This window comes from Aulonocara sp. 'chitande type north' Nkhata Bay, linkage group LG23 (assembly GCF_057382095.1).
Source record: "Aulonocara sp. 'chitande type north' Nkhata Bay isolate Kocher_YH1m ecotype deep benthic linkage group LG23, A_spYH_male_GT1.1, whole genome shotgun sequence".
In the NCBI taxonomy this organism is placed as follows: Eukaryota; Metazoa; Chordata; class Actinopteri; order Cichliformes; family Cichlidae; genus Aulonocara; species Aulonocara sp. 'chitande type north' Nkhata Bay.
In genome coordinates, this window is record NC_141365.1 from 13,161,884 (window position 1) to 13,186,545 (window position 24,662).

Below are 24,662 nucleotides of genomic sequence, written 5' to 3' on the forward strand. Positions count from 1 at the left end.
CAGCGTTAAACAGATGCACCTCACAGACACAAAAAGACTTCAGATGCTGTGAATCTCGTCACGCATCAGCAGAGACGAGAGAATATCCTTAACTCATTTAGCTCATTTGCAAAACATGGAGGCGGCATGGATGGATGCAGGGTTAAGAAATGAAGATGTCGCATATCAATCGTGTAAGTTCATTAGTTACAAGTGAACCAAGAGAAAACCTTGTGTTTGGGAAAGACGGGATCACGAAGTAATGTTATAAAAGTGGCGTATTGCAGGCGTCACTGGTCGTAAACGTTTCTGCTGAGAGTCGCTGTTTCAGTGGAAGAGCTGGATTCTTGGCTCATTTTTTGAAATAATGACCAAATACGCAGTCAAATTTTTTGATTGTAGCTTGGAAGAACGATTGCAGTGAATTTGGCCTATTCATGAAGAAGCGTGTGCTGATTTGGACGAGGTGATGGCTTTTGTGGATCAGCAGCTTCAACACAATGGACTAATGCAACAGCATCGCCGCTTACATCAGCATCGCTCTTCTGCTTATGACATCGGCGGGTATTTGTGATGAAGTTATCGTTTTATAATCTCCGAAAATATTTTGTCTTGTAACTTTGCGAGTCTTTGTTTCGCCTAGATGCTCCACTTTAATCTCAGAGAACAGCTGAGCTTTTTCGTGACTGTATTCTCTCTGAATATTACCCTCTCGCGGCTTTGTAATTTTTTTCAGCCTACAATGGGCCTAATACGTGTCGTTGAAATGCGGCGCTGATTATTGGCTGCCTCGGTGGGGATGGAGAGAGAGCTGAAGGAGAGGGACGGTGGTGAGGAGTTAGCACTGTGGAGGTTTTGTGTATCGGGTTTGTTTGTGCGGAGGGAAGAAAAGGAGAGAGATAGCTGTGGCAAAAAGGGCAGCAGCTATCAAAAGCCACAGGCTGCTTTAAACTCCATGTCTGTTTCTTTTTCTATCTTTTCCTCCTCTTTCTCTTCTCTCTCTTTCTTTTTGCTTTTCTCTCCCTCCACCTATCGCTTTCTCCCTCTCTCCCTCTCTCTGCTCCCTGGCCATGCTGATGATTGACGGCCTGAGGGTTTTAATGGGCACTGGAGAGCAGGAGCTGAGGTCGGGGTTGTCATGGCAACTAGGAGAAGGGGCCTTTTGCTGCTGCTTCACCTGAGTACTGTGGAGCCTCGTTGGCTGGCTGAGGCAGGCAGGCTCGCGCGTACGCACACATTCACTCGCCACACACACACACACACACACACACACACACACACACACACACACACACACACACACACACACACACACACTCGTCACACGTACTTACATGCCAGCACCACTTCCATTCACTCTTCCTCCTCCCTCTAAGATGTCCTGCTGTCTATTGAGCTATCTTCTCTTTTCCTTTTTCTCATTCTTATTTCATCTTCCTATTTTCTCCCTCCCTCCCTCCGCACGGCCGTTAAAGCGCTGAGACAAACCGCAGTTGGTTAACCGTGCGCACGTGTGTTTGTGTTGGTGTGGACGCATGTATGTCAATATGTACAGTATTCAGCCCATTGTTTTTGCTGCCCATTGTTCAACAGGAGAAAAAAGCGCACCACTGCACACTTTACAGTCTCGCGCCCTTATTTTTATTTTTCAGTTGCTCCATCAATATGGCTCCTAGAAGTACAGAAGCCCAAATTATGCACAAAGGAGTCCCTCACCAAAACCAAGTAACAAGCAGCGACTTCTTTTCGCAGTTCACACACTCCATCTTGATTCAGAAAACACTTTTTTTTTTTTGTTTTAATCCTGCAGTGATTATTAGCATAATCAGACCTAATAATGGATCCATTCAAACCCTCTCATACGCAAACACACACAGGCTCGAGATCTGAAACAACACAAATCATCTGCCACAATCATGCTTCTATGGGACCCAATCTGTTGCTTAGGCCAACCCCATTACCTGACCTGACCTGACCTGTCGGACCCTTTTCAACCTGGGAAGCGATTGCTGACTAAAGCCCCGCCCACACGTGATGGTCGGGGACCTTCGAGGCTCTCATGTCCTTCACGGTAAAAAGTAATATTATGAAATTCGGCTACATACCAATAGTGTGTGCTCATATACAGGACTTTTTCTTTCCATATTTTAACTACTCAATACTCTGTCATTTTTTTATGCATCTTCCTAAACAACACATCCTGATTTGCTCTGATGGTCAAAAAGACTAGTTAGAATTTCACGTTTTTATGTTTAATAGTTTTCCCCTTACTTGCACCTGTTTGTGTCGCTGCTGAATGGCTCTGGTCTCTGGTTGCCGAGTTGCTGCTCGTTGCTTCCTGTGTGGACATCGTGGTAGCCTCTGGGGACAATGGACAACTACACAAGACTTCCTGTTCCATCTGCTAATCACTGTTTACAAATACAGATGTACTTTAAAAAACTGATTAACTGTTTACAGACTGTAGCCAATGATTTTGAGATTGTTTCTGCGGGACATCGGTGTGGTTCACCGGGTTAAAGCTAATACTAAAGCTAACTGCATATCTACCCCGGTCTTTCTCCCAGCTTTCTTGTCTTCTTTTCTCTGTCCTGTCACATGAAGGCTAAACAGACTCTTTGGGGCCAAAGACTTTGTCCCCCTGTCGCAGATGTCTGTGAGACTGAGTCTCATTTAAGACCTGAGTTATTTGGCATTTATGCGTTAAAAGAAACATTGGGAGAGTTCACATGCTTCCCAGGCCACCAGGTCACAGTGGAAGGAAGAAAAATGATGCTTAGCACTTATTATAAGAGGGGTGAGTGTCCATTTTTTATCTGTGTGCTGTATTCTTTATTTTAAGGTTTGGAAGATCCTCTTGACCTCTTCCTCTTCTTGCTTGTCTACTGTTGAGGCTGGAAAGAACTGACAGTTCACACATAGACCTGAGAGTAATATAGAAGCATCTGTACTAAGCTCTTCTTCACTGTCTGACCTCTCCTCACCCTCTGAGAGAGCTCTCCAGCTCTTCCTCTCTTGGCCCGCTTCCTATTGTTTGCCAGCCTTTTCTGTTTAAATGTCTCCCCTCTCTCCTTTATGCCTTTCTCTTTCCAGTTTTGGCTCTTGCCTTACTTCTGTCGATGCCACATCCGTGCTCTGTCACGGTTGTTTTCAGAGCCCCACAGATTCACACCCTTTTGCCGCTGCAGTTTTTGCATGCGCGATTGTGCGCGCCCTGCCTCGTGGCCCCGGGGCGTGCTAGTTAGTGTCTGGGCTGTGCAGGTCAGGCGAGGCACGGAGGGAAGTGAGTGGAGCTCCGGTTACAGTGGGGGAAGGGCTGGAGGAGAGCGCTGTGTATGTGCATTTGTAAATTATGTGGATTTGCATCTATGTTCAATAGCAGATATTGAGGCTTTTAATTGGTTATGCTTAATCAAAAGACCCATGGTTATAGTTAAGGCCGTTAGATTGTGTTCATCTTTAAGAGAAAGCAACAGTGACTATTTTGGTACACCCGTCCATCCTCCACAGCCTTTGGAGTAACAGCATCTAGGTCGTGTCTGGAAGACATTAAGACGGGTTGCTTGTTAGATGTCGGGGTATCTGTGCGGTCTTAGCTTTTCAGTTCTTCTTCCACAGGAATCATTGCAACTTTTTTTAATTGCTCCTTGCATTGCCCTGGCCATGCCAACGATGTGCTGATGGTCGGCACGACTGAGGCAGCGCCACATCTGTCTCTTCTCCCTGATGTTTAGCATCATTATTACTGTGAGAGAAAAGATTAAATACAGTCCAAAATCAATACAAGTCATAGATGCATTCAAGTGACACATTTATGCCCTGTTTTTGTTTTTTGTTTTTTTTTACTTTAGCAGTTATTGGAAAAAAAGTGCTGTCCATTCATAGCGCAACGGGGAAACTAGTTTACTCCAAACCCACAGAATTCCTTCCTTAATGTTCCCACTAAATTACCATATTTGCATTTTGTTTTTGTGTCCATCGATTGGTTTATCACAGCACCCAGACAATCATATCTCCGTCAGATATCGTGAGATATCTGTAATTGCTCCATTTGCTCCAGAAAGAGCGCAATCAGGGTGAAAAAAAGGAAAAAAGTTTGATGGCAAATCATTTCCGAACAGCGCGTATCTCTTTCTATTAATTTCGGCAGACACAGGATTGTTTTAACACCTTGCCGATCGTTGATTGTCCCGTGACTGTGTGTTAATCCGCTGAAGGGAAATGCAGAGGCTTTTATTTTGGTTTTGTTGTGGTTGTTCTTTCAGAGCGCGGCTGCTGCTCCCAGTCCAGTGATGGGCAACATGCCACCCAATGATGGCATGCCAGGAGGACCCATGCCCCCGGGCTTCTTTCAAGTAAGAAAAATGACCTTCCGTCTGACTTCATCCCTCACCCACCCCCACAATCACCTCCAACCATCACCCCTCCCTTAGCCATGGCTAAGCCTATCCCTCTGTCTCCTCCTCCTTTTTTTAGCCTCTTTAGCTGTCCTAATCCCTGTCCAGATGTGTTCCCTTCTCTGTCTCTCTGCGTCCATCCCATATGTCCATATGCCCGGGATGTTAACTCCTGGTGCTCTGTCTGCTGCTCTAGACTCTACCCGTAGAGTTTTCTGTGTTACCGTGTGCTTTCCAGAATATGAAATGCCTTTGCAAGTGAAGGAGGTGTTGGGTTTGCTGGGAGGGGAGGAAAAAGCAGAGTGAAGAGGAGGCTATTTTCTCTGGTCTGTGTTGCTTCACTAATTCCTCCTGTCATCACTGTTCTCTGAGGGCTGTCTCAAAGGCTGACGAGGTCACTCGCACTCTTTTCTCTGTTTCCGTCACTCTCACATATTCAAATGAGGACATATAGGAGCCTTATTTGACACTGTGACACACATTAAACTCGTAACATTTACAAAATTGAGGTTTTAAAGTAACTGTACCCCCAAAGATATGCTGTGAATTGCTGAGGGTGAGAAAAGGAAATCTGAATTGGCTTAAAGCAGCTTTTCTACAGCAGACTGTTTGAGTAAGAAAGAAGTCACCAGCAAATATGAGATTTTTCACATTATACCATGAGCAATTCAGGTGAAACGCCTACGGAAGGAAGAGGGCATTCATCCCCTGCAAAAGTTTGATGTCATTTAGCGAAACCCTGGACATCTTCTTGTGGAGTGGAGCCTTTAAAGGAGTAGTACAACATTCAGCCAACTCAGCTCCATTTACTGACAGTTTCCACGCAGTCTGTAGGTCACGTAAAGGAGCTGTCTGCAAAGACACCAAAGCAATCACAAGGTTGTTTTTGGTGGCTTTCAACGCAGCAGCCGAGAGCAACCCTTTCCCTCTGGTCTGTAACCGAGCGTTTTTCCCTAGCGACCATTGGTTGCCAAGGAGTTGCCGACCGGCTGCTGAATTTTATTGGTTAGAGTTTGGAAAAAGTCCTCTCTGTCCAAAGATAACAAAGCTCCTTCAATCGCTAATGTTAGCTAGAAGGGTTGTCCTGCTAACCATGTAAGATCAATAACTGTCAGCAGAATATTGAATATATAATATTCAGTCACCAGATCCCAGCCTCGTGCTCACATTGGTTGATATATATATATATATATATATATATATATATATATATATATATATATATATATATATATATATATATATATATATATATATATATATATATTCTTTTAAATTTAATTAATTTTCCTTAAATTAATAAACAAAGATGTTTATTAATGCATTTATTGTTATTTTATTTTTAAAGTTTTATTTTTGAGATTTTTGTTTGTAAATCCCTGTGATGTGTAAGAGTCTTGCTAGCGTCTCAGCCATTTAAAGACTTTCTCCTGAGTTAAACATCAAACAGGATTCGGCTGACCAGGCAATGCAATAAAATTACAATACGTCTTTAAGAATAATACTTTACTTTATTAATCCTTTGTGAGTATAATTAAACATGCTCAGTGCTGTAAGCATGCTGCACAAATTTCCTCTCACTCTCTGTCTATAGCATACCTGATGTTTCCATACGTACAGTTTGAGTACAGCCTGTTTTTTCTTGTTTGATTGGCAGCGTGTCATGTTCTGTGTGTGTGTGTGTGTGTGTGTGCGCGCATGCATGTACATGCTGGGGTGGTAGAGAATGTTAATGATGTATGAGCAGTGAGCAGGCCAGGGAGAGAGCTATCTGATGGTGTTGCGTGAGTGACATTGCTTTCCATAAATAGACCCTGTGTGCAGGGCAGACAGACAGACAGACAGGATGGGCAGAGAGGAGGAGAACAAGGAGAGATGGATGCTGTATTCACTTTCATCTTTTCTTCTCTTTTCATCCATCCTTCTTCTCTTTCTCCTCCCCTCTTCAGCTCAGATTAGCTGAGCAAAGCAGGAAAAGGTGAAGAAAACAAGAAAACAAAGGTGCGAGCACAGAGCCTGCACAGTGCACCGAGACAAAATGCTCCCAGTGCCACTGCAAAGATTTCCCTAAATCAAGCTCACACTGTTAGTGGTACAACAGCATCCTTCAACATGAGCCAGAGCCGAAGCCCCGCTCATTGCTTTCTGTAGGTAGCTGACATTAATTCCCCATTGAACTAATGGCTGCGGTCCACGCTGAAAGTGCAGGCTGCTGAGAATTCTGCATTGCATTTGTTCATTCAAATGAAGGGGAAGCTGTTTCACCCCCCCCCCCCCCCCCCCCTTCGCACACATTGTTGAAATTGTGCTCGTGTCCTCAGTCACTCCTGAGATACGGTTAGTCGAGTGGACCACAGTCTTGCCGTAGAATTGTGAATGGATTACATCGAGCTAAGCGAAATTTCCTCGGCGTTTCGGTCATTTCTCATCTGAACTCTGGGTCGGCTTCCTTTCCCACCTTCTCCCTCCCTCACCTTCTCCTTCACACGCCAGGTATCCTTCTTCATGACATTTCTTCACTCTCTCCATTTCCCTTGTTTTTGAAACTATTATTTCTCACACGCCGCTTCAGTGACACATGCTTACTCACCGACTGTGTGTGAACTGCTCGTGTGTGCTGTGTGTGTGTTTTTTCCCAGTTGCTCTAGCATAGCAATTAACATAGGTGACCCCAACACTGGCTCCAGTCCTGGGAGAGAGGGATGAGGGGCAAAGACAGGACACTGGAGGAAAATAGAGATGGGAGGAGGAGGGTCTTCCTTCATGTTATCCTAATGTGTAGCTCACAGGGTGAGCCTGGCATTCGGGGGTGGGTGCGGGGGAGGGGGGGGCATCATTTAGGCAGAAAGACAGAAGAAGAAAGAGAATAGAATAAGTGTCTACACGTTTGGTGTGTAGTCCTTCGTCTCTCAGCAGAAGTCCATCGCTGCTGCATCATAGCCCTCTGGGGAGGGCAAGCAAAAGGGGAGATGACACGGGGGAGGAGGGGGGGAGGGAAAATTAGGGACGAGAGGCAACAAGGAGAGATAGAGGAGGGTGGAGGAGGGGAAAAAGAAGAGGACAGTGAGATGTCAGGGGAGTCTTTCCAAAATCTTTTTTTTTTTCAAATGAGAAAATGAACATTAAATGATCTGAAGCGCCTCGCTCTCGAGCTGCTTCTGTGATCTACACACGACACGTAACGCAGTCAAAAACACAGAGCGCACTCTCGTAGGGGTGTAAACCAGCCGGGGTGGGGCATCCTCTCTCTACTAAACTGGAATTGTTCCTCTTGCCAAAAAAAAAATAAAAAAGAGGATCGAGAGTCAAAGGCTGTGCAATTTACAGCAGGTAATTGCAGCTCTTCAGGGACAACACGAAAAAGCACAACAAGAGGATTAGGTTTGATTACACATTTAAGAACAAGCAACCCAGGTATCAAAGGCAAATTTAAGAACCTGTTCAAAGCTGACACATGGCACGCACATGGCGAATTAGGGAGACATCTGCGCTCGGTAATTTATTTATCAAAGGTAAGACTGGGCTCGGGGTTCAGTCCGGTCAGTCGTATTACAAAGATGCAGATAAATAAGGTGAAGTGCTTCGGAAAGTGAATGACAGACTGCAAACCGTACAGAAGTGATTGAGGAATAGCATCTGAAATATTATTTCTTCTGTTAGGGCCGGCGCCGGTCCTTTAGTGGAGATTGCGGACTTTACAGAGGGATAATCACAAAGTTGCCCAAAGTTAACAAAGTGAGGTGTAACAGTGTTCAACCTCTCAACAAAAACCACCGACATATTTAAAAAGTTATGCAAAAATGTTTAATCTGCTTTTCTAACACATGTGAAAAAGCAGCGTGAGTGGAAGACACAGATGTCAAAGGACCCAGACGAGTCAAAACTTTCCACTGAGAAGAGGGACTCTGCTTATCCTTGAGAGGACAGCCACAAAGATCATACCCAACAATTCCCCTTGAATGACAGACTTTAAAATGAGAAGCAGTACTCGGGAAAACCTTTTCTCTCCATCGTGTACCTGCACTTTCCTTTAGACTTGGCTCATGAACATTAATGATGAATGATAATAAGGAATGAAGCCTTTTTCTCCTGCTGTTCATGCTTCACCTCCACCATCACGTGATTTCATCTGTTTAGAGGCAAACATCACATGTTTCTCTGCGTGTTGGTGAAAGAGCTCAGGTCCTGGTGTAGTATTGCTTCAGTATCTTTGGCAGGCAACGAGCTGTTGGCTTTTTGGAGGACGGCATCACCTCGCGATGAACAACACGCAGAGAGCAGAAGAATGTGGGCGAAGCAGTGGCGAGCGGCGTCGCCACCACGTCCTGCCAATGAGCACACTTCCGCTATATTGCGTAGCAGCCCCCTCTCCCCATACGTGGCAATTAAGTTGGCAATACATCGCTGCTCCGTCTGGAAATTCACAATGGACAAAGACCTTCTTTGTCGTTTCGTGAAGCTGAGAGTTAAAACAACGTAAAGTGTCCCTGCTGCCGTTGTTTGAGGTGTGCTTTTGTACTGCTTTGTGCTTAACTCATTTGTTGCTCCTTTCGAAAAGACAAATTTTCAGCCAGTCAACATTCGACCAGCACGTAGCATCACGGCTGTCGTACTGCATGCTTTTGGCTTTTTTGGAAACGTGTCCCTGCGGCCTCTACATTGGTTGAATTCCCACAATCCTTCTCACAGATCCACACTGGTGCACCAATGGTTGGGCAGAAGCCTTAAGCACCAACAGTGAAGTAAGCATGAATAGTTTTCATCAATTAAAAAGCAGGTGGCTCCATTTTGGGGAACTTTCCATTGATACTCATGATTACTGAGGCCATGCCTCTGGGAGGGGGGGGGGGCATATCGCCTGTAGCAGTACCCCTTGTTCTTGTTGCTAATTTTTCTTTTCTGACTCTGGACTCGTCCTGCTGCTGATCAGATGCTTCTTGGCTGTGCCGCCTATTAATGTTTAAAACCTCAAAAACCTTTGCACGATACTGTAAATAATTTGGCACCGTCCCAGCGGGTTAACGGCTATCCTCCGGGAGAAAACACTCCTGATCGCGTGCTCCCGTCTCTGAGCTGACATGTTGCCATGTTGTATAGCATGAGCTAGCAGGAGACCCACTGCTGCCACTGCTGCTCTCTCTGGAATGTTAGCAAGGAATGACAATGAGTGTGCATTCAGTGTGTGTGTGTGTGTGTGTGTGTGTGTGTGTGTGTGTGTGTGTGTGTGCGCTGCTACTCCTGGCTTTGTTTGTTGTGTTCAGTGATGCAGGCTGCTTTGTGTTCTCACTCTTTGTGTGTGTGTGTGTGTGTGTGTGTGTGTGTGTGTGTGTGTGTGTGTGTCCAGAAGTTTGACAGAAGTTACACACTGCCCTCTAGTGTTGGCAGCTATAAACAGGTGAAAAACCCTCAGCAGGCTGCTACTCTTCCACCCCTCTCTCCCTCGCTCTCACTCTTTCTGTTAGTGGTCCATCAGGGGCAGCAGTGTGGGTCTTCCTTAAGCTGAAATGAGCGGTGAGGAGGCGAGGGGGTTGCGTTGATGGGTGTGTGGTACTGTGCCAAGCTGTTATCTCCTTAGCCGGGTAGAAAATGATTTTATTAATTGCTTCATTTAACGCTCCCCGTGTCCCCCCCCCCCCTCCTCCTTCCCCTCTCCCACACGAATACACAAACAACGCCACACAAGCTCACGCACACTCGCACACTCTCCAAGCAAGCTACTTTTCAAACTCGCCCTGCATATACCTCCACGACAGTTGAAATGTTCTCTCGCTCCCTCTCTCTGCGGGGACCTGTAGAGGGAACAGTAGAGCCATAAAGGCCATATGCTGGCCCATTCAGATGTAATAGCAGGAAGGCCTGGGGAGGCCCAGTCAAAGGAGCTACGCTCCATTATGGTACATTATAGAGAAGAACAAGAGAGGAGCACTGTGAGTGTTTCTGTGTGTAGTTTCTGAGCAAGTGTGCGTGTGTGTGTGTGTGAGTGTGTGCGAGAGAGAGCGTGAATGAGATTGTGTATTATCTACCCTGCAGGAACAAAAATTTGTTCTCACAATCATCATGTTGAGACCTCCATATGGGGACGAGAAGATGGTCCCCATGTGACCAGCTGGTAAAACTGGTGAAAGTAGTTTAAGGATTACGTGATGGTTATGTCAAAGATTCAGGTGAGGCAGGAAGCGCTCATGGTTATGTGCGAGGGTACGGCTCTGAAAGATGAATGCAAGTCAATGCGGTGTCCTCTCGAGCGACTGAAACTAGGCTGTGTGTGTGTGGGGGGCGGGATGAGAATCAGACTGCTGCAGCTGGGTCAGTGCAGTCAGGGGTGTCTTGTTAGACACACACAAACACACACACACACACACTCTGGCTCGGCAACAACAGTAACCTCTGAGGTCAGACAGAGCTAGCGCTGCATTAGCCCCAGTGTGAACCTGCTGAGAGACAGAGCGAGCCAGTGCAGCTGGTGTTAACCACCCAGAACATACACACTGCACACGGAGTGGCAGAAAAAACCCACAGTGTTACCGGCACAGACGTCATAACTGTGCCGGCACGCCATCTCTGTGCTGCATGTACAACTAAATAAACACGTCCAGGTTTGCGTGTCGCGTTGCTGGTTAAAAAGTGGCTTTTGTGGAGACTTGACTACGTCTCAGATGATGATGAGATTAATAGAATCAATGAAAGGTAAACTGACACATCTCACAGGGAGAGGAAGCACCTGTCTGAAGAGCCCTGCTGCTGCTTCTGCCTTTTATAAAGGGTAACAAGTCCTTGAATACGTGCTTCTGCTCATGAGCAGTGTTATTTTCATGCGTAAGTACGAGCTCATCTCTCCTGCCAAAATCTGTGCTCTTGTATGGCGTACCTGGCAGTGCAGCAGTACTGTATCCGTGCTCGTGGGAACTCGCTTGTTTCGAGCTGTCAGTCAGGCGTGTATCTTTCCGCTGTAGTTCCAGGTTCCTGGTGTCGAGCTCTGTGGCTTGGATGGCGGAGCGCCGACAGAGCACTCACACGGGGAGGGTGGAGCAGTGAGCCGGGTGGGAAAGTGAGGTAGAGCCGGAGGATGTGGATGTACCTGCTTCTCTCTAGCTCCGATGCAAAAGAGAAGCAGGTACATGTGCAGCTGCCTCTTACATGGAAAGCGATGCACATGAGTGAAGAGGCACGCTTGTCTAACAGCTGTGTGTGTTTAGCTGAAAGTCAGTCAACTGAAACATCATCAGCAGATATGATGATTGATGATTTTGCTCTGATAATTAAAATTAAAAATTGCAGCTATTCGCGAGAGAGCAGTAGTATCACAATGTCGTGCAAACGTATGTATGCCAAACTTATTCTACAAATTCTATGTCTTTCTGATTGGCTGCCTCTTGCAAGCAAAACTATTTGAACAGCACTGGGAGGAGCTTCTGTGCATACAGCCAGAGCTGTGATATCCCTGCTCAGGGACATCACACAAAGCCAGGAGTAGAAAAGAACAGTCTGAAACTGAGCACTTAGAGCAATCTGAAGCACGCTCACATTCATACCTACAATTTAGAATAACCAATTAGTGTATTGTGTGTGTCTTTGGACCATGGGAGGAAGCTGGAATAGTCTAAGCATGTCAACAGGAAAGCCCCACCCTGCCAGTGGATTCAAATCTTTTTGCTATAAGCGCTAACAACCACTGTACTGTAGTTATAATATATATTAGTATAATAGGTCCACTTTAGGCAAGCGTGCAGAATATTTGCATAAAGTTATGTTTATTTTAGATTTTTATACATTTAATATTTAAAATTGGCCCTTTTATTAGGAGAAGTGTAATCTAGTGTACAGTGGTGTAGCCAATAACTGTGTGTTGGTGTCTATTTGAGTAAACTGCACTAATACTGTCAACCAGCGAGTGTCAAGGGCACTCCCATAATCCTTTACCTTTAAAATGATGTTAAAGACACACCTGTTAAAGTAAACCCCCCCTCCTCCCCCCGGCAGCCCGCTTTCAGTGCTCATACTGTACCTGCAGGTATATCAAAGCCAGCACACACTTAGCACCTGAGACAAGATCCTGCTATCACCTGTGAAGAAAGAGGGAGATCTTATATTTGCACTCACCGCCACTCATCTTGCACACATGCTCACACACACACACACACACACACACACACACACACACACACACACACACACACACACACACACACACACACACACCTGTAATGTTATTTGATAGCCAAGTGCTTGACAGAAGCTCTGGCAGACTAGCAGATAAGTCTGGTCTGGCGGTGGGTGGTCCCGTTTCTCCACATTGATGCTAGTAACAGGTTTCTAGCGGTGTGACTGCTGCCAGAGTCAGATGATGCTGCTGTAGTACGAGACGCGGAGGTCAGAGTTGACGTTAGTCCCGTGATACGGCGTTACTTTAACGTAGAGGTGTTTGCTGTGAGAGATTAACTTATGAGTGGTTTCAGCTCATTTTCTCTAATAATATAAACTGAAACTGTAATTCACATAGCAGTGATTGAGTCTTCAGTTCAATGTTGATTTAAATGACAGAATAATTTCAGTTATTTTCAGAGGGGGATTTATTCTTCTATTTCATTGCCATAATGATGTTTGATTGGGTTTAAATATTTGGCACTTCTTTGGAGAGTGGAAGTGAGCTCCAGAATTAAGCTTGCTTTGGCCCTTGATTCTGTTTTGGACGGTTTTAACTCTGGCAAACCGGATCAAGTGTCATCACGGCAGAATTTAGAAAAATAATACCACGTTTGAAAATACCCTGAATTATCCTTTGGCAGCAGTGCTGTAATTGAATGCTGATTACAAGCCACTTCGTGAATTGATCTGACCCCATCCTGGCAATTAACAATTCCTGTGCATGGAAGTCAATGCAGCCCTTTGAAAATGTCAGTGACAGATCTTATTAGAAGCATTCTTTGTTGGTGTAACAGATTAAATATGATGGTTGTGAAGACATTCTACATATTTACAGTGAATTTTAATTTTTAATTTTCTCATTTTGACCTCTGATGAAAGAGATAAAGGGGCCTTTGCCATTGTATACGAGCAGCATGTTAACAAAGGATTGCTTTGTGCACAATGAAGTGAAGTGAGGCAGAATTAGAGTCCCAGTAGAACTTTGGTCATCTCTTTCAGATCATTTACTACTTTGTCTCCTGTCAGTATCGTGTTTTTCAGATATTATGCCATACTTATTTTCCTTACTTATTTTCCATACTGATGTGTTTCTGATTTCCCGTAATAATGTCCAGGAGAGCTGTTTGAACTGAATGTTACATACCGGGAAATAAAGTATTTCCCTGTACTTCAGCATTAGCATCAGCTACATAAAACACGCTTATCTCATTGAAGTAGAGTGATAAATTGTGCTTGTGTAGTTGATCATTTTTTAGACTCAGGAGAGTTTATTGAAATTAGAGCCTTTTAATATACAAGCACACCCCCCAAAATACCAAAGCTCCAGTTATATTTAACGCAGTGGTGTGCAGTGACTTTTACAGCAAGGCAAGCGGGGAGACAACCAGCGACCAGAAACTCAAGAAGAAACACAAATGTTCTTCCACTGGACCACATTAAAGCCTTTTCGAGTTTTTCTCCTGTCCATCTTTATTCTTATATACATGCTGACAGCCCTGTGCATCTTGCAGCACTCTTCCCGGACATCTTCACCTCTCTGCGTGCTGTACCTACCCTGAAGTATTCTAAAATATTGTACTTACGTCTGTAGTGTCATCAAACTTTTTGGGATTCGCTGAGTTCCCGCGAATTCCTAAGGAATTTTCCTTTATTGAAAGCAAGAAGAAATATTATTAAAAAAATGTCAGCAATTACCAAACTCTATTATTGGCAATGGTAAATAAAGTATCAAAAGTAAAAGTACTTAGTGTGCAGAAAAACATTCCCGAACATGTTATATGGATGTTAATATAACATCCATATGATGGATGTGAATGTTATTGCTGTAGGTGTTTAAGGTTGGGTGAATTTTAAATGTTGTAAATACTATATGCTAAGTATATTGCATTTAGTATATTAAATTAAAACGCTTGAGCAATGAGGGCCATGAGTAATCACCACTTAGTGATTGCCTCCATTGTTGATTGTTTTTTTTATATAAACTGTATAAACAAATGATTTCTCAGAGATTCTAATCTGCCTTACCTGTTAAACTTCTTCACATTGCACTCTAACCCCTCTAAATTACACTTGTTGGTATCGGTGGTTAGTAAGAGAAAATGATAAATCTGATGATAAATCACAGAGGGTTTGTTTAGTTGCTAAACAAACAGGCAGATTGAAACTGATCTCAGAGCAGTGAAAGCAGAGTCAGCAGCAGATTGTCTATGTGTCGTATGGACTGCGAACGCCTCTGTGTCCCCTCAGATGAGCTGGAAGAGTTAGCCAGAGTGACAGAAGTGTGAGTTTCTCTGCTTAGACTCCTGACCTGAACCTGGATAAGTAGATAGATGGATGCAAACAGATGAGAAGCTGTAGACAGAAAGTTGTTTAAAATAAGAGAGATTGGTTTCAGGATTTGATTGATCTCTGCTTTTAGATTTCACTGTTCAAGCACTGCTTGCCTTGCTTGCCCTGATGGAGTGCCGCTGATAGATTTCCTAAAATCTGGCCAAGCAAAACTAAACCAAACCTATAACTGCAGTACTCACATTAAAAGTGATTTATTGAAGGTTGATTGCGCTAATAATGTTTCCCCAGAAAGATTTGCATTCATTACATTCTTGAAGCTCGTTTTTTAAACAACTTTAAATCTGTTCTTCACCAGGGTCCCCCAGGATCTCAACCTTCACCTCACACGCAGCCTCCTCCACATAACCCCACTAATCCCATGATGGGACCTCATGGACAGGTAAGAACCAAACATTTATCCAGTCTGTCACTTTGCTTGTAGGTTCCTTCTTGAGCCTACCCTTGATTCCACTCGCTCACTCGCTCAAATAACAGTGAAAAGTGTACAAACCGCACACAGGTCCCTTGTGCTAACAGGCAGGACGGGCAGCATCCACAATGGTGGATTGGATGAATAATTTAGCTGTGTTGGCCCAGCTGTAAAGAGCGGAGGTGCATCTGGAGGGCCTCCTCTCTTCCTCAGCCCAGCACTCACCATCCCGTAGTCCATCAATAGACCATTAATATTGCAGCACAGCCTGACATTGTGCAGCTCTTCATGCACAAACCCACCACAACACGGTCAAAGGAGGAGAGAAGAGGAGCCGAAGAGAAAGCCGACTTAGGTGACGAGGGTACAAATGAAAACGGTAGTGAGTCGGTTCTCACTTCGAGGACTAATTGTTATTATATAACTCATCTTCCACTTGCTCCAACCGCACACACCCGGCGACACACAAAACATGTAGTACATAATTATAATTTAAATGCAGTCTCATGCTGTATTTGTGTTGTGTGTGCTTATCTCTGTGATAAGATGATGATACAAACATCATGCGGCTCATGCTCCGTGACCAAAACACCCAAGTCTTACCCAATCAGCATTCAAATCTGCACGTTTCCTCTTGATACTAAAATAGTTGGACTGACTTTTGAATTAATTCTTATCGTCTAACATCGAAATGTGGTCCACCGGGCGTGGATATTTGTAGTTGTAGCAACGTATTCTCAAAGGTAATTCTGAAAACCATCTGTCTCTGGTGTTTTACATTATTCACTAGTTGTGCGCCGGCTCTGTAATGCATGTCCCGGCCAGCCTTGTCTTGTCCCCTCTCTGCTGAAACATAGTGAACGTGTCTTAGGTTTCTGGTATGAATCACGCAATCCAGGCAGAATCTTTGTAGCTAGACTGCCTGCGTATGCGAGGTCGGTAGTAAAATGTCCACCACCGAATGGCACAGAAACAGAGACGGGGTGTAGAACTACTGCTTTCATCCAGCCGTGTGATGTTAATGCCCCCCCACCCGCTGCAACATTATTGTCCTTGTATTGTTCTTCTGGTCCAGATCTCTATCCTGCATGTGTTTTTTTCCCCATCTTCCTAACTTCCCCTTTACCTTTATCCTAATGGCATTTATCACCTGAGGTCTTACTTTCCAAAACTTAACAACAAGCCCCTCCTTACTTGGAAACAGAACAAAAATACAGCATGCACATTGTTCTTCAGCGCAATAGCTCCCCCTGTTGACATCCAAAGATAAAGCCTCAAACATGAGAAGGTCAGCTATAGAGAGTCAGGTTTGCTAATCATCTTGTGCCTTATGTCATTTCAAAGTGTCACTTGTCAAGAACAGTTTGGCTCTCACCTGAGGGGAAACATATGACTAATCTATTTTACATGGAAGTATTCTTGCTTCCAGAGAGCACATTTGTACACATTTTGAGAGACTAATAGAAGCTGGTTGAAATGATATTATTATCATAAAATCAGTTATTTATTATTTATTTATTAACCTTTATTTAACCAGGAAGATCCCATTGAGATTAAAAACCTCTTTTTCAAGGGAGACCTGGCCAAGATAGGCAGCAGCAGATGTCTCACAGTTACAGAAATTACTCAAAAACAGGCAGCAACAACACACATGCAACAATAAGTGAAAGAATACAAATAAAATAAAAATAAAATTCAAATAAAATAAAAAGTCAGTTAAAATGACAATCAATCTAATTGAAACAGTTGCATGTTATGGACTTGGCCTCAAGGATTCGTAGTTTAGATTTAAAATCACTTAATGAAATGAATTCAGTCATTTTCCATTCCTTCTGCAGTTTGTTCCAGGCCGAGGGTGCTAAATGGACAAAAGCTCTTTTACCAAGTTCAGTTCGGGCAAATGGAACAGAAAGCAACAAGTAACCATGCGGACGAAGAGAATACCGACCAGCATGTTTCATTACAAGCAGGGAACATATATAAGAAGGCAGCAACCCAAGTATCGCCTTATATATAAAACTGTATAAATGAGAGTTCCTCCGACTTACCAAAGCAGGCCATCCTACCTGAGAGTATAACTCACAGTGGTGAGTCTGAAATTTACAGTTAGTGATGAACCTCAGACAAGCATGATACACAGAATCAACCATTCGAAGACATTGAGCAGAAGCATTCATATATAGAATATCACCATAATCCAGCACAGGCAAGAATGTTGCAGCAACAAGCCGCTTCTTTGTATTAAAAGAGAAACACAACTTATTTTGAAAATAAAATCTCAGTTTTAACTTCAGGTTTTTCACAAGATTCTCTACATGTGGTTTGAAGGTAAGCGAGTCATCAATTAAGATTCCCAGATATTTATAGGTGTGAACCAACTCTATTTTATTACCTTCAAGAGTGGTTACTGATGGGATTGTTTGGGCTCGTCTCCTTGATTTAGAAAACAACATGAGCTTTGTTTTGTCTGCGTTGAGAACAAGTTTAAGCTGATGTAATGAGTGCTGGACAGCAGAAAAGGCTTTCTGCAAGGAGTCGATGGCTTGGACAAGAGTTGAACCACAGCTGTAAATAACTGTATCATCAGCATAGAAGTGCAAGTTTGCATCTGGCACATGTAGACTAAGATTGTTTACGTAAATGATAAATAGAAGGGGACCTAATACAGAACCCTGTGGCACTCCGCTGTGCACTGTAACAAAGTCAGAACATAGACCGTCAGATTTAATGCACTGAGTCCTGTTACTGAGGTAGTTTGAGAACCATGCCACTGCTCTCTCAGAGAGTCTTGACTGGAAGAGTCTAAGTTTTAAAATACAATGATCAACAGTGTCAAATGCTTTTGACAAATCAATAAAAAGGGATGCACAGTGTTGTTTTTTATCAAGTGCAATAGTAATATCATTTACCACTCTAATTGCAGCTGTGATAGTACTGTGATTCTTCCTAAAGCCTGATTGATATTCAGATAAAATGGCATTGATGTGCAAAAACTCCTTTAACTGCTCACACACAAGAGCTTCAAGAACTTTGGCCAGCACAGTTAAATTTTTTATAGAGATCTGTGTTTATTAGTTCTCAATCAGAAGCACCAAAAGGCAGCGTACACTGTGATTTATGGATGCAGTGTTTTAAAAGCAGAATCTGATGTTCGCTAAGCTGGTAATGACGGTGGCATGCTGAGACATGTGTACTGTGATGTTTTGTGTATTTTTAATATGTGCAGCACTTTCTATCGTTTTATCTCAATTTAATTTCCGTCGTGTGTTTAATGCCTCCCGCTGCAGTCGTTTTACAAGCCCTGCTATAAATAAATATTGTCATAATATCCTTATGATTACCTTGTTTGTTTTATTTACTTGATACATTATGTTAATATCTAATCGTGCCAGTCCCTTTAAATTGCTTTTCTTTCTATGCTGATTTCATTAAACTGAAGCCACATTCTGCACTAACTGCACTGTGGCTTCTTTGTGTTTTGGGGCATAACCGTAGCTTTGTGTTGTCATTAGCACAAACATATTTGAAGGACTCTCAGTCAAGAAATGTACATGTGTGTTAGTGTTTTGGCTTCTGATCATTATTATTTCATATTGTGGGCCACGTAGAGCCCATTTTGTTCTGAATTGGGCCAGATCCTGAATCCTGAATTTGTATAGTAGAAAGCAAAAAAACTGCCATTTCATTGTTTATTTACTTTGGTTTAGTATGAGTGGCCATGGAGAAGGAAAAGCTGCAAAATATCTGAAAATACAGTTAAAATTCCAAAACGTATGGCATCTTTCACATTTTCCAAAGCTGTCCGGCGGGCCGAATATGAGTTTTTGACTGACCACTTCTGGCCCCCAGGCCTTATGTTTGCCATCACCTGGAATAAAGTTGTTGTTTTTTTCTTCGCTTGTCCTTTCTGCAGCCATTCATGTCTCCACGGTACCCAGGTGGCCCAAGGCCTTCCCTCCGTATGCCAAATCAGCCTCCCGGGAGCATCCCCGGGTCACAGCCTCTCCTTCCAAACAGCCTGGACCCCACCCGACCTCAAGGTACTGACGGCCATAGTGTGCTGTTTTGAAGAGAAACTTTATATTGGCTTCTAAATGAGAATCTTCTTTCTTCCTCCTGTATTGATTTGTTATTGATCCAAGTGGTGCTGCCATGCCAACATTCTGTTTTATCACAGGACATCCAAACATGGGCGGTCCAATGAGAATGAATCCCCCCCGAGGCATGGGAGGCATGGGCCCACAGGTAAACCACCAGTGTTTTTTTACACAAACGACCAAATTAGTCATATAGAGTAAAACACAAAGGGCCCCGTTACTAAAGCAAGTCACAACAGTGGATAGTGTCCTTCAGCTCCACCAGCCCACTGCACTCCCACTCAGCAGCTGCCACACAGCCAGGTTTGGTGCCTGGTCTTTAGTTTATGAGCAAACTCTGTGTTTGGTTGCCCTTCATTAGGGGCTTCCATAAAAAACAGCTATAATGTCAAAGCAGCAATCTATAAACAGCATGCAGATAATCCTTCTCCTTTGCTGAGCAGGAATTTTGGTTCCGCCAATCTCTTAACTTTGCCTTTAAATGTCAGAAGCGCTCTGACGCCGATCTTGGCTGCGACCAGAGCCCACCCACTGCTAACGCCAGTTCTACATGTTAAATCCTACTTGCTGACTCCCACCTAGAGAGACAGAGACTGAATGCTTAGAGTGCTATGAGCAAGCCACCACCAACACATATTTTTTTAAAAGTGGTGCCAAAGACGGTGCTGTCGGTTTCCTTTTATCACTTTGATTTGTGTTAATGTTGTTTTTTCTAATACATAAGATGCTTAAACAGCAGCGTCCTTTTGAATTACCATTATAAGACAGCTGCTTCATTCTGCACCCAGCCACCGCGCGCACACACACACATGCACACTCTCTCCCCGTGCCCTTCGTCCCCTCTCTGTGCCACCCTGGCTCGGTGACTTTGGCAGTGAGCGTACCAGCAGCTGGTGTGGCATCTGCTCGACAAGTGTAATCGTCTGCTGAACAAAACTCTTCCTCTGAGTGGAGCTGCTCTCTGGCCTGCCCCCCTACTCACTCACTCAGTCATACACACACACACACACACACACACACACACACACACACACACGTGTCCAAAGACACACGTGTAGCGCCAGCCAAAGCAGCCCACTGGGCAGCGATGAAAACATACACGCAAACACGCGGGAGGGCGCGCACACATAGAGACACTTACTGTATACAGAGACTCACAACATGTGCAGAGTGCGCAGGCTCTTCCACACACAGCTGTCCTCTTTCACGCGCAGCCCACACACAGCTCATACATCCACATAATTAAACACTAGTTAGTGGGAGACATGATCGTCGCTGACCTTCATTAAGATTCAAACCTTTACACAGAGCAGGTGCGAGGCTCTGTGCTGACTGTGTGTTCATCTCTTTGTGCAGAACTATGGCGGAGGGATGAGGCCTCCTCCAAACTCCATGGGGCCAGGGATGCCCGGCATGAACATGTTAGTAGACTGTTTTTCTTTTTATGGCTGTAAATTCTGTATATACTTCTATATGATAATGTTTACATCATCTAAATAACAGGCAAAAATAGTACTAATATATTAGAACCCCCCAATTTCCTCTCAAACCAGCTTGGTGACAGATGAGGGAAGAAGAAACATCCCACAGAACCATCAGGCAGAAAAAAGACTTACACTGAAAAGAGATATAAAGACTTACACTGGTTTAAGGTAAAAGTAGAAAGTCAGGATAAGCTCTCCGATAAACACAGACTTAAAAGATGTCACCGACATCAGAGGCCTTGTATCCTGGCTTTACTCTGACCCTGACACAATAGGTCTCAGGCTAGGCACCGACGCATACGGCAAAGAAATTTCAAATGAGAAGAATTAAATAAAATAGTGCTGTATAGGGTTACAGGGCATTTTCCTCATAATGCGCATGCACGTGAGTTTTAAGACGTCCTGCAGGAGCTCTGCACTTCAAAGTCACTGGGCCTAAGAGGGAAGTACAACAGAGTGTCATCAGTAAAAATACGGAAAGAAATCCAGTAACCATGAATGCTGTGACACGGGGGACGTATGTAAAATCATACTGCAGCTACAAATGAGCCCCGAGCCACACCGTGCTTTATGAGTGTGGATAAAGAGACATAGTAGTTATTGATAGGTGCAGCCTGTTTGAGAGATAATGTGAAAATCATTATAAAGCTGAGCCAGACACCCACAAGGCACCAGAGTTTGTAAAAAGTACTGTGATCAATTGTGTCCAATGCTGCGCTCGAGTCCAGCGGTGCCAGATAAAGAGCACATGCCTGCTCAGAAGCCACTGGGAGATCGCTGGTGACCTTCGAAAGAACAGTCTCTGTGCTGTGGTATTTACCGATGCCAAATAGAAACTTTGCAAAAGTGGAATTATTTTGTGGAGCAGAAACATGTAGCTCAGACACCTTTTCTTTCATAGAGTTTCTTTCGACAAAAGGCAGATTGGAGATGATAATTCTCCAGGAAGGTGTGATCCACGTTAGTGTGGCTGCACAGAAACAGTCAATGAACTTTCAACCCCAAAGAGTAAACGTGGCACTAAAAAAACAACAAGTCGTCTTCTGTTTCAGAGTCTCAATGCTTGTCCTGTGACTGACCGTCACGCCAATAAAAAAGTCCCTCAATAAAGTTCCCAGAAAGCAGAACAGGCAGGTTTCTAGATCATTTCTGCACGTCAGCTGATGAACTCTACTTTTGCAATAATCTCTAGAGTCCACGTACATAACAAATAATAAAACCTCCCCTTTATCCTCGTACCTCTCTGCATTTCAGGGGTCCTGGCGGAAGAGGTCCGTGGCCAAACCCCAACACCAACTCAGTGAGTCACACCCTCTCACATCTTCACGTCCACGTGACCGAGTGCATTTACAATAACTGTGCTTCATGTTGTGTTTCACCCCGGGTCTCTCCTCCCCACAGATAGCTTATTCATCTTCATCTCCAGGCAACTATGTGGTAAGTGTCCCGTCACGAACTCGTGTTCGACCACGGGCCATAAATTACCTGTCACGCTGTGATATCTAACAGGCGCGCTGCCATCTAGATGCACTCGGTGCTCATTTCTCTCCCTCGCTTGCTCTCACCCCTCAGGGTCCTCCGGGGGGAGGCGGCCCACCAGGAACTCCCATCATGCCTAGCCCTGGAGGTGAGTTATACATTTCAGTTTCCCTTCTGGTTTCTGCTTTGATCCAGTGCTCACTGAAGGAGGGTTTGTCTAAGAAACATCAAACGTGTTCTCCGTCAGATACACATTTCTCTTTGGGAGACAGATCGGGCTCTAAATACGTGAAGAATTGAGCCTTTAGGAGGAGTTTTAAGTGTAAAACACTGAAAAATGGAAGAAAATATATATTGCACTGAATGTGCTTTTGTTGGAACTCTTAAATGTGATGTTCATGAAAAATCCTTTGTCACACTTTTTTTTTTTTTTTAACTTAAGGCATAGAGTGAAAAATACTCGAGTGGAAGCAGAGGCATACAATCAACTGACTAATCCCTTTCAGGTCTGACCCATCAATAAGGTGTCTCTGTGGAGGATTGACTGCAAACAAAACGCTGCGGGCGGTTGTCCTGTAGATGTTCTGTTTCTGATGGCCTGTGAAAAGCTTCTTTTTGTGTTATATGCACGCCGCTATTGTGATATGTTGCGGGGCAGCCCTTTGCAGTCCTGTTCGCACCTACACTGAGAAGGAAAACATATTCCACTGCAGTCACACACACACAAAAGTGCTCACCTCACTCTGGAATTAGCCCCCTTCCTCCAGTCACGACAACAAAAGCCGCATTCAGGAACGCTAATGGGCAAGATTTCTCTACCCCATGTGCCGTGCATGCGCTCTGTCCATCTCTGCTCCTCGTCTTTCAGCTCGTCATTCATCTTTCTCGTGCTTTTCTCAGTTATCTGCTCACAAATTTCTACCTGCAATGTCAGATCAAGGTCACCTCACTCTTCTGAATCTTTTAAGAACAGACCGACTCGCACGCGAGGAGCGACACAGCGTGTACTGGTTGATGCCAAGTTACCAGGGTGTCCGTATAACAACTAATCTTCTTGTTACAGGAATAAGATGGGTTTCTTTGACTGTGCGTTGCAGAGAGCAGCGAGTGCATTGACTGGCAGAAAGAGGAACTGATGTTTTTTCAATTTCTTCTTCGGTGGTGGTCTTTGTCCTGTACTGTAGCAGAAACTATTACACCAATGGTAAAATTGTTGCTGCCTATGTGTCTTCAGTTTTCCCCATTCTTTACCTCAAGGACCAAAACTTCTTTCAATAATTTTTCATGGATTTTGCATATAAAAAGAGGCAGTTTACCTGTAAGTGCTTCCCAGTCTGGGAGGAGTGAAGCACAGAGAGCCTAAACATCCACCTGCTCTTCTGTTCGTAGATTCAACAAATTCAAGCGAAAACATCTACACAATGATGAACCCCATCGGCCCTGGTGGTAATAGACCTAATGTACGTATCGACGTTTGGCTCAGTTTTCATATATTTATTTATTTTCCTTTTTATAAACCAGTCAGCTAACATGTCGTGTTCCCCAAGCTGCAAAAATACTGAGAGACAGTACCTTATTTAGCTGTAGCTGTTTTGTCTTAAAACCCTCTGATGGTAATTTTTGATCTATTATATTGGACTATAGAAATAAAAATAACCGACATGTCTGTTTTTTGTTTTAGTTCCCAATGGGACCAGGTCCCGATGGGCCCATGGGTGGAATGGGTGCTATGGATCAGCATCATATGAATGGATCACTAGGTGCGTACCTAAAGATGCGGTACAGTAAGCTGTGAGCCCATACACTGAATCTTATGACACTCAAAAGCTTTTAGAAGGTGGACTCTGCCCTCTAATGGCAGATCAAGGAAGTGTTGTCTCAGTATTGAGCAAAGGGAAAATTGATTAGTGGGGCAGTGAGTTAGGCCAATTGATCCTGTTGATGTATGAGACATGATTGGTGAAGCCAGCTGAGTTAGTGCTCATCTGTATGTGTAACAAATAGCTTAATTAAAAGCCATTAGTTGTTTAAGTGCAAGCAATTTCTGCTAGCTCTGGATATCCTGCACTGACACTGTTTTTCTTTTTCCTTTTCTAATGCAGGCTCTGGTGACATGGATGGGTTGCCAAAGGTAAGACTGTCCATGCCTGCGTATCTCTCTTTGTCCGTCTGTATGAGTTCTTTATTCTCATTGGTGCGTTTCGTCCACGTTTGTAGAATTCTCCCAACAATATGGCAGGCATGAACAATCCTCCCGGCACTCCGCGGGATGACGGCGAGATGGCAGGCAACTTTTTAAACCCATTCCAAAGTGAAAGTG

The 24,662-nt window shown here is 44.0% G+C and overlaps 1 protein-coding gene across 2 annotated transcripts in view; it reads left to right on the plus strand.

Annotated features, from left to right (window-relative positions):
- Positions 1–24,662, plus strand: part of ssbp4 (single stranded DNA binding protein 4) — an 87,874-nt gene that overhangs the window by 59,105 nt on the left and 4,107 nt on the right. For both annotated transcript variants that reach the window (XM_086282347.1, XM_086282346.1), the window contains exons 5-16: positions 4,245–4,334; positions 15,169–15,252; positions 19,196–19,322; positions 19,460–19,527; positions 20,736–20,800; positions 22,118–22,163; positions 22,265–22,300; positions 22,436–22,490; positions 23,732–23,802; positions 24,024–24,102; positions 24,445–24,473; positions 24,560–24,661. In XM_086282347.1, the coding sequence (XP_086138473.1) occupies positions 4,245–4,334; positions 15,169–15,252; positions 19,196–19,322; positions 19,460–19,527; positions 20,736–20,800; positions 22,118–22,163; positions 22,265–22,300; positions 22,436–22,490; positions 23,732–23,802; positions 24,024–24,102; positions 24,445–24,473; positions 24,560–24,661 (852 nt within the window). The remainder of the gene's footprint in view (positions 1–4,244; positions 4,335–15,168; positions 15,253–19,195; positions 19,323–19,459; positions 19,528–20,735; positions 20,801–22,117; positions 22,164–22,264; positions 22,301–22,435; positions 22,491–23,731; positions 23,803–24,023; positions 24,103–24,444; positions 24,474–24,559; position 24,662) is intronic.